This window comes from Mirounga leonina, unplaced genomic scaffold (genome assembly GCF_011800145.1).
Source record: "Mirounga leonina isolate KUSES-001 unplaced genomic scaffold, KU_Mleo_1.0 Mir_173, whole genome shotgun sequence".
Lineage (NCBI taxonomy): Eukaryota > Metazoa > Chordata > Mammalia > Carnivora > Phocidae > Mirounga > Mirounga leonina.
In genome coordinates, this window is record NW_023270447.1 from 66839023 (window position 1) to 66853333 (window position 14311).

General features: G+C 39.7%; 1 protein-coding gene and 1 pseudogene across 3 annotated transcripts in view; both read right to left on the minus strand.

Annotated features, from left to right (window-relative positions):
- Positions 1-14311, minus strand: part of LOC118019694 (protein argonaute-3-like) — a 127582-nt gene that overhangs the window by 89800 nt on the left and 23471 nt on the right. For both annotated transcript variants that reach the window (XM_035019108.1, XM_035019109.1), the window contains exon 2: positions 10335-10506. In XM_035019108.1, coding sequence (XP_034874999.1) covers positions 10335-10506 — 172 coding nt within the window. The remainder of the gene's footprint in view (positions 1-10334; positions 10507-14311) is intronic.
- On the minus strand, positions 12887-13738 carry LOC118019696 (annotated as a pseudogene). Its single transcript, XR_004681720.1, has one exon. The product of XR_004681720.1 is annotated as a ferritin heavy chain-like (transcript).

Below are 14311 nucleotides of genomic sequence, written 5' to 3' on the forward strand. Positions count from 1 at the left end.
ACTCTTCAATAAGTAACAGAGAAGGTAGCCAATGAATACTTTTGGGAAAGTTTAAGATAAAGTTTAAAAGACACAGAGTACAGAAGAAAGGTGTTATACTTTAGATAAAATTTTTAGTAGTTTATAATATAAAATCTGTAGTACACCAGAGCATTCTATTAAAAACTACCTTCATAATCACTTAACACGGGTATGAATTCTTTCATAATTTTATATAACTACACTTGCTAATCCAGTGGAGTAAACATTTCTAGTATTCACAGATAACTGACAGGTTACTTTAGATTGAGAAATCATTTTTTAACTCAATCTGGCTTACACTAACAGCTCTGTTCTAGAACACTTCTCCTTTAGGCCACCACTGACTTCTTAAAAGACATGGTCTCTTTTCAGCTTTTACATCCCGGCTTCTTTTAGCATTTGCCACTGTGATCAATCCTTGAAAATCATGATCCTTTCTTTACCTTCTCTGAAACAGCTTATACTTTGGTTCTCCTACTTTTCCAATCTAAGTGTCTTCACTGGCAAAACTGAAAACAACAGTATCCCCAGAGATCCATTCTCAATCTTCTTATCTTGATTCTGCTCACTTTCCCTAGCTTTTAACTATCACGTATATGCTGACACATCTCAAATCTTAATCTCTAAATTGACTTATTTCCTGAGCTCTAGGCACTTATTTCCAATAATCTACTGAACCTCTCTACTTTGATGTTTCTTATACAATTCAATCTCCAAATATCCAAAACAGAAAATAAAAAACTTGGTCCTTTCACCATCTGTATTTCTTTTAAAGCCATCACTATTGCACAAACTAGGAACGATGAAGCCATTCTTCTCTCTTCCCTTTCCCTCCACAGCTAAATTATTCATTCTTCTAAATGTTACATCTAAAGCTCTTCCTTCATCCCCACTGCCACTGCTGGTGGTGAAGTCTTAGAAAACACTACCTCTAATCCAGAAAAGTACGTATCAGAGATGCTATGGGATATGCTAGAGTATGAGGGGAAAAAGTAAGTATTTACATTTAATTTTCATCTAATAATGAGAAATTAAGATTTATTAACATTCATGAATATGGATTGACACTGAGGTCTTCACTTAGCCCATGTAAGATGATCAGATGTAACATATGGTGCACCAGGAACCCTAAGAGAATAATAGGACTTCTGCAACATATAAGAGTTAACAGTGTACTGCAGCAACATTGTATGGTAGCAGATGTTAACTACACTTGTCTTGATGAGCACAGCATAACATACAGAGCTGTCAAATCACTATGTTGTATACTTAAAACTAATATAACATTGTATGTCAACTATATTTCAATTAAAAAAAGAGAATCAACAGTGGAACTCTCATTCATTCATTTTTAGCATGTTGCAACTTATTTCAGTCCAAGTGCGTGGCATATATTCAATCAGGTTTTGGTACATGAACCTGAAAATTTCAAATTATTAAATATATTTTTAAATAGTTTATTTCAAAATATTGTTTCCTGCCTTTTTCTATAGTTATAATATGTCAGAATAGTGGTACATTTCTATAAATTTAAAAACTTTAAATGCGTGCATATACATTTATTTATCTATTTATTGTTCAGTCCATGGTCAAACATATTTTAACTAATGGGGATGAGTAATCAAAGATTTGAAGACCACTAATGTAGACTACTGCAAACAGCCTTCCCAATGTTCTTCAGAACTCCGGTCTTTCTCTTTTCTTTTTTTTTTTATTTAAAAGATTTTACTTATTCATTTGAGAGAGAGAGTGAGAGAGAGGGTGCACAAGCAGGGGGAGGGGCGGAGGGAGAGGGAGAAGCAGGCTCCCCACTGAGCAGGGAACCCGATGCGGGGCTCGAGACCAGGACCCTAGGATCATGACCTGAGCCGAAGGCAGACGCTTCACTGACTAAGCCACCCAGGTGCCCCTTGTCTTTCTCTTTTCTAATTCACTTGCCACACTGCCATCAGTTATGCTTGTAAGTACAGATGTTCCTCATGTGCTCAAAGCCTCCAATGGCTCTCCACTATTTCTGAATTCACAAGCCTTAGCAAGGATTTGAGACCCTTTGTTGGGGGGTGCCTGGGTGGCTCAGGTGGTTGACTGTCCGTCCAACTCTTGATTTTGGCTCAGGTCATGACCTCAGGGTTGTGAAATCCAGCCCCATGTCTGGCTCCATGCTCAGCAGAGACTCTGCTTGAGATTCTCTCTCTCCCTCTCCCCTCCCCACCCCCATTCTCTCTTGCTCTCAAATAAATAAATAAATAAATAAATCTTTAAAAAAAAAAAAGACCCTTCATAACTTACCTACCCCTGGCAGACTCAAGCTACTCTATTCATACTGGCCTATTTCTGTTACAAACATGTCATGATTCTGCTATGTCCACTCTATATACATTATTCTTTCTTCTGTTCTACTATTTAGTTCAGATACCACGTCATATATCCCATCTTCTTAACTAAAAGCAGGAATCATTGCTCTTTCATCACAGCACATAATGCATATCTCACAGAACTTGTCACTACATACAGATTATGAAATCTCTAGCAGGGATCAGATCTTATTTACCTTGTTATCTCCAGAACCTAGCACTGTACCCGATACAAAAAAGGGGCACAAAAAGTTAAATAGTTAATGAAAACATAGGGAAGATGCTAAAATGATATTTGAATTTTAAAAGCTACTGCAGAATTTAAAATTTTAATTCCTGTCAGGGTCCACAGACTCTTTAAATCCAGTACCAAACAGCATTCTACCTTGGTACAACCATGTGGTATATCAAGATAACTGGTTTAAATTGATTTAACTCAATTTAAGAAAAAAGTAGAGCAGACTAAAAATAAGCAAATCATGCTACATCCATAACAATACTATACAGCTATTACTATAATTTAAATCCACACAAATGGATAGATGTTAGGAACAAACCCTACCTGTTAGCCCCTGATGTTTAGGAAAATATTTATTTATAAAAGTATCTTTGAACTTCAAATAATTGTAGAAATATTAGCTAGAAGACTAGTACTGAGTAATTTATTTAGATGCTACTTAAAAGAATTTCTGAAATTTAAAATAATCACCATCTGTTAGCTTTCCTATCTTCCAAGTCATTAACTAATAAGGAAAATAAAACTTTCTTATTGGCTGACATATACTAAGATAGCTAAATACTCAAAACTACACTGTGTGATTTTCACCAGCAGTGTTTTCTGGGTTATCTTCTGTAAAGCACTTTAATCCGAAGTATACTCCTCTACAGGTATGACACCAAAAGGACAACTGGCAAAATAAAAAATTAACTGTTCTTATTCAAAATAAAAAATATGTTTCAAAAGACACCATCAAGAAAGTGAAAGGCAAGGTGCCTGGGTGGTTCAGTTGGTTAAGCGACTGCCTTCGGCTCAGGTCATGATCCTGGAGTCCCGGGATCGAGTCCCGCATCGGGCTCCCTGCTCGGCAGGGAGCCTGCTTCTGCCTCTGACTCTCCCCCCTCTCATGTGCTCTCTCTCTCTCATTCTCTGTCTCAAATAAATAAATAAATAAATAAATCTAAAAAAGAAAGTGAAAGGCAACAGGCAGAAAGGGAGAACATTTTTGCACATCATTACATCTGATAAGGGACTTTTAACTATACCTATAAAGAATTCCCATAACTCAATAACAAAAAGACAAATTATCCAACTTAAAAATGGGCAAAGGACCTGAATAGGCATTTCTCCAAAGATATACAAATGGCCAATAAGTACATGAAAACATGCCCAACATCAACCATCAGGGAACTGCAAATCAAAATAACAATGAGATGCTACCTAAAACCCCTAGGATGGCTATAATAAAAAAGATAGATAACAAATGGTGGTAAGGATACAGAGATGCTTGAATCATCATATACTGCTAGTGGGAATGTAAAATGATGCGGCCAATTTGGAGAGTCTGGCAGTTCCTCAAAAGTTTAAACAGAATTACCAAATCATTCCACTCTCAGTGATACACCCAAAAGAAATGAAAACACATGTCCACACAAGACCTTATACATAAATGTACACAGCATTATTCATTACAGCCCCAAAGTGCAAAAGACTCACATGTCCATCAACTGATGAATCAATAAAATATCCATACAACAGAATAATATTCAGTAATAAAAAGGAAGTACTGATACACGCTACAACATGGATTTACCCTGAAAACACGTGGAGTGAAAGAGGTCATTCACACAAATGGCCAAGTATTATATGATTCCATTTATATGAAATGCCCAGAAAAGGCAAATCTATAGAGACAAAGTACATTAGTGGCTGGCAGGGGTTATGGGGTGGGGCTGGGGAGGCAATGATGAGTGACTAGTAAGGAGTAATGGGGTTTCTTTCTTCTTCTTTTTTTAAAGATTTTATTTATTCATTTGAGAGAGAGCAAGCACATGAGGAGGGGGAGGGGCAGAGGGAGATGGAGAAGCAGACTCCCCACTGAGCAGGGAGGGCACTGCAGGGCTTGATCCCAGAACCCTGGGATCATGACCTGAGCCAAAGGCAGCCGCTTAACAGACTGACCCACCCAGGAGCCCATAATGGGGTTTCTTTTTCGGAGGATGAAATGTTCTAAATTTTGATTGTGGTGATTGGGGTTGTACGTCATCTCTTTGAACACATTAAAAACCACTGAATTGTACACTTTAAATGAGTGAATTTTATAGTATGTGAATTTCGTATAAATGAAGTTATTTAAAAAAAGTATGTCCCTTTCTTGGCAAATTACCTATTTACAACACTGTGCCAATGACATTCTTAATAACAGCAGAAAGGGAGTTGTTTCCAACACTCTGATCTGAGATTTCCATTTAAAAGCCAAAATGGATTGGGGCGCCTGGGTGGCTCAGTTGGTTTAGTGGCTGCCTTCGGCTCAGGTCATGATCCCATCGAGCCCCACGTCGGGCTCCCTGCTCAGTGGAGAGCCTGCTTCTCTCTCTCCCTCTGCCTGCCTCTCTGCCCACTTGTGCTCTCTGTCAAAAAAAAAAAAAAAAAAAACCTTGAAAAAAAAAAAGCCAAAATGGATTCAATATAGATTTTTTTTTTCCTTCTAAAATCAATCATCTGGGGCACCTGGGTGGCTCAGTTGTTAAGCGTCTATCTTCGGCTCGGGTCATGATCCCAGGGTCCTGGGATCGAGCCCCACATCAGGTTCCCTGCTCAGCGGGAGGCCTGCTTCTCCCTCTCCCACTCCCCCTGGCTTGTGTTCCTGCTCTGTGTCTCTCTCTGTCAAATAAATAAAATCTTTAAAAAATAAAATAAAATTCAATCATCAGGGGCACCTGGGTGGCTCAGTCATTAAGCGTCTGCCCTCAGCTCAGGTCATGATCCCGGGGTCCTGGGATCGAGCCCCACATTGGGCTCCCTGCTCAGCGGGAAGCCTGCTTCTCCCACTTCCACTCCCCCTGCTTGTGCTCCCTCTCTCACTGTGTCTCTCTCTGTCAAATAAAATCTTTAAAAATAAATAAATAAAATTCAATCATCAGTACTGCATGACAACTGTGTGTAATATGCACAAATATTTGGCACTCTATCACAAATTACAATAGTAACAGTAATCATAATAGTACAATTAATGTTTCATTTATAAAAGAAAACTGAATCAAGAAAATTCAAACAGAATCTAATACTATTTCAAGATTCCTTCAAATCTTTATTCATGTTTAAAATAGATCTTGCAGTTATAAAATAATGCTACAACTTTTCCCATGTATCTATGTTACTACTTAATGATTTTGAATAAGTACCTAACAATCTATTTCAGGTTTATTCCCATACATATTTAGCAGTAGGACAAGCTAGCATAAAATCTCAAGTTATGGAATTTATATTCTAGGTCATAATAGTTCTAAAAATACTGGTTTTTAGTTATTAAGATCATTCACTTCTTAAAAACTAGAAACATTTAAAATCTGCTTAACAAACATGTTCTCTTACCAAATGATCATTTTCAATCAAAATCTTATTGGCAAAAAAGGACTACACATAGATACCCTAAAGGGGTAAGGAAAGGACAAAACAAGCAACAGACAGAAAATCTAAAGTAGAGAAGTTGACTCACAAAATGACTCACAAGCATTTCCTGGGTATTTTGTCCAAAAACTCCTTTGACTGAAGTGGAAACTTGTTTGGCTACAACCCATCAGTCTATTATTATGATTAATGCCATGGTGCCAAATATTTGAGCATGTGGCATATGGACAAGAAAAACCTCCCACATGTTGATTTAAATACTGGGGCATTTTAGCCCATAACTGTTTAGCTAATACGGAATAGGAATTGTCAACTTCTATCTAGTTCCTTCTAACTTCTCAAACTCTAGCCATTGAAGTGTAGGAACTGAACCAATTTCAAAAGCCCAGCAACAATTTTAACTGACTAGTTATGTAGTAATATTGCAAAAGGTGAAGATAAAAGCTAGTCTTTTGAAGGAATAAAGGGAATAAGTTTTGCAGATGTTGACATAAAATCAAGTCAATATTATTAACAAAGTAGAAAGATGATTTATGTCCTTTTGAGAGTCTCAAAGAAATCCTGTAGGTCCTATGAAAACTCAGATAAAAGATACAGGATAAAAAATTTCCATGTGGAAACATCTAAATCACAGATCCTTTACTCCTACTGGCAAACAAGACAAAGCAACCTGAAGACAAAATATAATTAGGGAAGTCAACAGGATCATAAATTAAAAACCAGAATGTACACACCAATTTATTACATATATTTTTCTCTCAAACTTAACCAATATGTTGAGCATCTACATGTGAAACTTAATACTATTTAATTTTTTTTTTAAAGTAGGCTCCATACCCAACACAGGACGTGAACTCATGATCCCAAGATCAAGAGTTGGCTGCTTTACCGACAAAGCCACCCAGATGCCCCAATTTCATATATACTTACATAATACACAATAACTCCCTTACCCCTATCAAAAACAAAAAGTTAGATAGAAGGAACAAATCTAATAAATACTTTTGTTCTTTCTTGGCAAATATTACTGCCACTGTATTAGTCCCTCAGAACTCCTCTGAAAAACTAAAAGACCCTCCGCTGACATCAATGTAAGCCCCAAGTCTCCATCTCCCATTATTCTCTCAATTCCAACCCATTTGTCTTTATTTTATTTTTAAGATTTTATTTATTTACTTGACAGAGAGAGACACAGCGAGAGAGGGAACACAAGCAGGGGAAGTGGGAGAGGGAGAAGCAAGCTTCCTGCTCAGCAAGGAGCCCGATGCGGGGCTCAATCCCAGGACCCCGGGATCATGAACTGAGCTGAAGGCAGATGCTTAACGACTGAGTCTTTAAAGCAGTTTTGTTTTCCTAACATTTGCATCATATAATTCTCCTAATTAATAAATAACCTGCAACAATTCTTTACTATATACTGATAAAATTAGGGGTGATTCTTTTGGGCAGGGCAAGGGGGAAAGGCAGTAGTAAGGAATTCAGTTCAGAAATATCTGCCTTACGGGTGCCTGGGTGGCTCAGTCAGTTAAGCGTCTGACTCTTGGTTCCAGCTCATGTCGTGATCTCAGGGTCGTGAGAGGTCATGAAATCAAGCCCCACATCATGTTTCATGCTCAGCGCAGAGTCTGCTTGAGATTATTTTTCTCTCCCTCTCCCTACCCCTCTGTTCCTCCTTTCACTTGTGCTAATAAATAAAACCTTACAAAAAAAAGAAATACCAAAAAAAGATAAATATCTGCCTTAGACATTCTATCAATTAAGAGATTTACTTAGATTAATAAATGCCTTTTTTTTTTTTAAAGTAGGCTCCACATGGAGCCCAATGTGGGGCTGGAAGTCATGACTCTGAGATTGAGACCTGAGCTGATATCAAGAGTCAGATGCTTAAATGACTGAGATACCCAGGCACCCGAATAAATGCCTTTAAAAAATGTAAACATCAAACAGAAGGGTCAGGGGGCACCTGGGTGGCTCAGTCAGTTAAGTGTCTGCCTTCAGCTCAGATCATGATCCCAGGGTCCCGGGATGGAGCCCCATGTTGGGCTCTCTGCTCAGCAGGGAGTCCCCTTCTCCCTCTGCCCCTCCCCTCCTTGCTTGTGTGCACTCGCTCTCACTCTCTCTCTCTCAAATACATAAAATCTTAAGGAAAAAACCCAGAAGGGTCAGGATTATCCTTCAATTTACATATTAACACCCCGATTTTGAGTAAGAAGAAAAAGTGAATTTGAGAGTGCAGCATGAAGAGAGGTCCCTGTAAGTGGATGATGGCTAGCAGAAAGACAGCCGAGAGAGAGGAAGGAGTCTAAGACCAAGACTAGCCTAGAGACCTCAGGAGAGAAGGGTAGGGCACTGAAAATCTCTATCTAGGCACAGACAGCTCTTTATAATGTCCAGTTCTCTTTCCTGTTCCCTACCATCATACTCATTTCGTTTTACTTTTATAAACCTTTCATTCACTCTACTGAGTATTATGTGCCAATCATCAAGTTAGTATCAGGGCTACAAAGATAATGAGAAAGAGTATTCCTTTCCATGAAGATATTATACTGGGAGAAGAGGGAAGCAACAAGTAACCATAAAACAGTAAAAATACTATTAAAGGAGTGTACACCAAATACTATACGGTCACAGAAGAATGAACTGCCTCTGACTACCGAGTTAAAAAGGTATGTCTTGGGGACAACTGCGTGGCTCATTCAGTTAAGCGTTTGCCTTCAGCTAAGGTAATGATCCCAGAGTCCTGAGATCAAGCCCCACATTGGGCTCCCTGCTGAGAGGGGAGCCTGCTTCTCCCTCTCCTTCTGCCACTCCCCCTGCTTGTGCTCTCTCGCTCTCTCTAATAATTTTTTTTTTTTAAGATTTTATTCATTTACTTGACAGAGAGAGACATAGCGAGAGAGGGAACACAAGCAGGGGAAGTGGGAGAGGGAGAAGCAGGCTTCCTGCTGAGCAGGGAGCCTGATGCGGGGATCGATCCCAGGGCCCTGGGATCATGACCCAAGCTGAAGGCAGACGCTTAACAACTGAGCCACCCAGGTGCCCCAAAAAAGGTATGTCTTGAAAAATAATAGAAAAATAGAATTTGCCGGATAGACATGGGCAGAGAAGGCATTCCAGATAAGAGCTGCAGAATATAGAAAAGGATACAGATAAGAGCCAAACTATGCAGAGAATGCTATAGTAAATTTGGGATGTCATTCTGTAGGCCACAGGGAGCTAAATTTTATCATAGGGGGTGACCTCAGAAAGAATTCTGCAGTCCACATTAATTATAACATTAATATGATTACATGTTATCACAAGGTGTCAGTGCCCATTCACTTCATGTTTCTTATGTGTCTTATCTAAATTAAGATTTTCTTAACAGCAAGAACCACCTATATCTTAAATGAAGACTTTTTTTTTTTAAAGATTTTATTTATTTATTTGAGAGCGAGAATGAGAGAGAGAGAGAGCATGAGAGGGGGAGGGTCAGAGGGAGAAGCAGACTCCCCATCGAGCAGGGAGCCCGATGCGGGGCTCGATCCCGGGACTCCAGGATCATGACCTGAGCTGAAGGCAGTTGCTTAACCAACTGAGCCACCCAGGCGCCCTTAAATGAAGACTCTTAAATAATAATAATACTTACTGAATAAGAAAAGGCTGAGGTATTTAATAGTACAAACCAAATGCTAAGCTGAATATCACGGTTTTCTAAATGTTTTGTCCGTAAGTCTTTGTTTTTTAAAACCTCATTCATGGTGTACACCGTATCATAAATTCCTTTTATATTCCATTACCCAAACCACAACCATATGTGTATATAATACACATATATACACACACAAATACATTATTTGGGGAAGGTGAGAGAAGCAGCTTACTGAAAGCAGATTGATAAATCTTTATATATCATATACTTGTTCCTATGTAAGAGAAAGTTAGAGGAGTTGAGAATCAGAACAGAAAGCATAAAACATGACAACCACTATCTCTACCCACTACTGCTACTATCCCATCATTTTAAAGGGATAAGGTGGGGGGTGGAGATGGGAGGAAAAAAGAAAGCACAGATATATTACCTGATAGCAATGGAAAAGATGCTTAGTCTGCTTTCAAGAGCATATAAAAAAAAGACTTGAACCTTCTCTGTTATCACAGAGAAAATATGTGAGCTCATGGTATAATGAGAAAATTTCAAGGCTGTAGATTTTTCCCAACATCAAACCACTGAAGTACAATCAATTTCAAAACAAATTACCACCTGTTCCTGGTCAAACTGTTAAATATTATTACTAAAGCAAAGACAAATACTAACAGCAAAATAATCTCCATGATTTCATGATTCTTACCTGTTCACTCTCCTAGGACACTTGTCTGGTTTAATGTCTACCTCATAGAGGTAGACATCAATCTTTGGGATTTCAACTTGAAAACAGTTAGCCAGCAATTTAATGGGTTTGCCCATGGTGCCATAGCCAGGTCTTCTGGGCACCATGAGTAGGGGCTGGGCCCCAACAGGTCCTGCCAGGGAGAGGGAAAAAAAAAAAGAAAGAGTAACACTGTTATAAGCTGCATTTGATAATCTTGTCAATCAGAATATATTAGAATTTTAAGTATAGCTGATAATGGTTGAAGCCTAGTGCTGAAAGATGGCATTTCTAACACTTCAACATTTTTCTCCCCAAATTACTCTCCTCACTTAAATAGATTTACAAACAAAAAACTGGGTATCTCTGGAAAGTTGTTTCAGAAGGGGTAGGAAGAAGGGAGAGCAATCACATAAACCCAGGTGAGCATGAGCAAGCACAAACCAGACCCAAAGAGTGTGAGACCAACAACAATGTAAATTTATTTTTTTTAAATATATATTTATTTTAGAGGGAAAGTGTGTGTGAGGGGAGAGGGGTGGAGGGAGAGGGAGCTAGAATCTCAAGCCGACTCCAGGCTGAGCATAGAGCCCCATGCAGGGCTGATTCCACAACCCTGAGATCATGACTGGAGCAGAAACCAAGAGTTGAACACTTAGGGACCCATGGGGTGGCTCAGTCGGTCAGGCCTGCAACTCTTCATTTCAGCTCAGATCATGATCTCAGGGCCGTGAGATTGAGCTCCAAGTCGGGCTCTGCACTCAGCATGGAGTCTGCTTGTCCTCCCTCTGCTCCTCCCCCCGCTTACTCATTCTCTAATAAATAAATAAAATCTAAAAAAAATAAAATAAAAAAAGAGTTGGATGCTTAACCAAATGCCCACCCAGGCGCCCCAACAACATAAACTTAAAGTACAATATAATAAGGATAAGAACAAATGAACAAAATACAATATGATATAATAAAAGGATCAATACAATAAGAAAAATCAACAAAGTGCAAATTGGGTATTTTAAAAATTATTTGAAAAGATAAATAAAATTGATAAACTCCAGGCAACACTGATTTTTATTTTTATTTATTTTTAAAGATTTATTTGACAGAGAGAGACACAGCGAGAGAGGGAACACAAGCAGGGGAAGTGGGAGAGGGAGAAGCAGGCTTCCCACAGAGCAGGGAGCCCGATGCGGGGCTCAAGATCCCAGGACTCTGGGATCATGACCTGAGCCGAAGGCAGACGCTTAACGACTGAGCCACCCAGGCGCCCCAACACTGATTTTTAAAAGAGAAGGATGGGTGCCTGGGTGGCTCAGTCAGTTAAACCTAGGACTCTTGATTTTGGCTCAGGTCATGATGTCAGGGTTGTGGGATCCAGCCATGTAGGACTCCACACTCAGCAGGGAGTCTGCTTTAGATTTTCTTCCTCTCCCTCTGCCCCACCCCTCTCCCCCTCTCACGTGAGTGTGTTCTCTCCCTCTCTCAAATAAATAAATCTTTAAAAAAAATAAAAGAGGAGGAAAAACAATATAAGTGAAAAAAATGCTATCACTACAGACACTGAAGGCGTAACACTATGTCAATAAATTTGGTGAAACAAATTACTAGAGAAATACAGGTTACTGACACACAAAAGTATGTAAAATTTGGAAAGTCCTCTGTTGGTAGAAATATAAAATGGAAAACAATATTGTGGTTCCTCAAAACATTAAAAATAGAATTACTCTATGATCCAGCAATTCTACTGCAGTGTACACACCCAAAAGAATCTGAAGCAGAGTGTTGAAATGATAACCATATACCATTGCTCATAGCACCATCATTCACAACAGCCAAAAGATGGAAGCAACCTAGTGTCCACTGATGGATGAATGGATAAACAAAATGTGGTATATACATATAATGAAACATTAGTCTTAAAAAGGAAGGAAATTCTGATACTTCTTTAACAGAGATGAACCTTGCAGATGTTATGTTACATCACAAAAAGACACTGTATGATTCCACTTATTAATACCTATAGTAGTCAAATCAGAGAGAAAAAGTGCAAGGGTGGTTGCCAGGGGCTGGGGAAAATGGAGAATGGGGAATTGCTGCTTAGTGGGGAGAGCTGCAATTTTGCAAGATGAAAGAGTTCTGGAGATTAGTTGCACACAGTGTGAATGTACTTAAATACTATTGAATTGTACACTAAAAAATTGCTGAGATGGTAAATTTAATGCTATGTATACTTTGTGACATTTAAAAAAAAGTGACATCCAGCATTAAGATTTTTTTTTTTAAGATTTTATTTATTTATTTGACAGAGAGAGACATAGCAAGAGAGGAAACACAAGCAGGGGGAGTGGGAGAAGGAGAAGCAGGCTTCCCGCTGAGTGGGGAGCCCGACGTGGGGCTTGATCCCAAGACCCTGGGATCATGACCTGAGCCCAAGGTAGACACTTAACGACTGAGCCACCCAGGGGCCCCAGCATTAAGATTTTTTGGGGGGGGGGGGGTTACCAAATTACTTTATTTGAAGAATGGTACAAATGAAAGAAGTTAAGTAGATGTTTTGGTACAACTTACAGAAAAGGTAAAGGTAACCCCAACATGCATGCACTGCCTTGGTGACCAGGGAAGTCATCCTATCTTTGTGGCTATGGGAAGACAGCCTAAGGCTTAGCTCTCACTATTACTGTTTCCCAAGGTGTGCTTGTCAAAGAGATACTCTGCCATGCCAGATTCGGGAGCCCCCATCTTGCGCAGGTTGGTTACGTGGTCACCCAATTCTTTGATGGATTTCACCTGCTCATTCAGGTAATGAGTCTCAATGAAGTCACACAAATGGGAGTCATTTTTATCAGTGGCCAGTTTGTGCAGTTCCAGTAGTGACTGATTCACGCTCTTTTCCAAGTGTAATGCACACTCCATTGCATTCAGCCCGTTCTCCCAATCATCACGGTCCGGTTTCTCGATATCCTGAAGGAAGATTCAGCCACCTCGTTGGTTCTGCAGCTTCATCAGTTTCTCAGCATGTTCCCTCTCCTCATGAGATTGGTGAAGAAAATATCCGGCAAAGTTCTTCAAAGCCACATCATCGCGGTCAAAGTAGTAAGACATGGACAGGTAGACGTCGGAGGCGTAGAGCTCCAGGTTATCTGGCGGTTGATGGCGGCCTCCGAGTCCTGGTGGTAGTTCTGGTGCATGTGCGAGGGGGACGCGGTCGTCATGGCGGCGGCGGGGGCCTTGGGGCGGTCCGAGGGCGCTCTGAGGAGATGGCGGAGGGCTGGCTCCGAGCCGCTGGCCGGGATGGGGGACGAGCGCCGGGTTCCGTCCAAGCACTGTTGAAGCAGGAAACTGAGGCGACTCTCGACGGAGGCTGTTCCCAGCATTAAGATTTTAAAGCTCAAAATGTAGCTTTGTTACATGAAGTTCAAGCAATAAATTCAGTTAATAACTATTATCTGAATGAACTTACATTTAAAATATCTGAAAAGTCCTGTAACTATAGCTGTTGAAAAAATGGAATCTACAATCAAAAATATTTCCAGGGGGCACCTGGCTGGCTCAGTCAGGAGTATATGCTCGGATTGTGAGTTTGAGCCCCATGTTTGGTACAGAGATTACTTAAAAATAAAATTTAAAAAAAAATTTCCATGCATACATTAAAGATTCCAGATCCATATGGTCCCACTATAAAATTATAGCAAACATTAAAGGAAAAAAATACTGGGCGCCTGGGTGGCTCAGTCAGTTAAACGTCTGCCTTTGGCTTAAGTCATGATCCCAGGGTCCTGGGATGGAGTCCCACATGAGGCTCCCTGCTCAGTGGGGAGTCTGTTTCTCCCTCTACCCCTCCCCACCGTTTGTGCTCTCTCTCTGCTCACTCTCTCTGTGCTCACTCTCTCAAATAAATAAAATCTTTAAAAATTGTAATAATAAAAAATAAAGGAAAAAATACTGATCTTATACAATCTCCC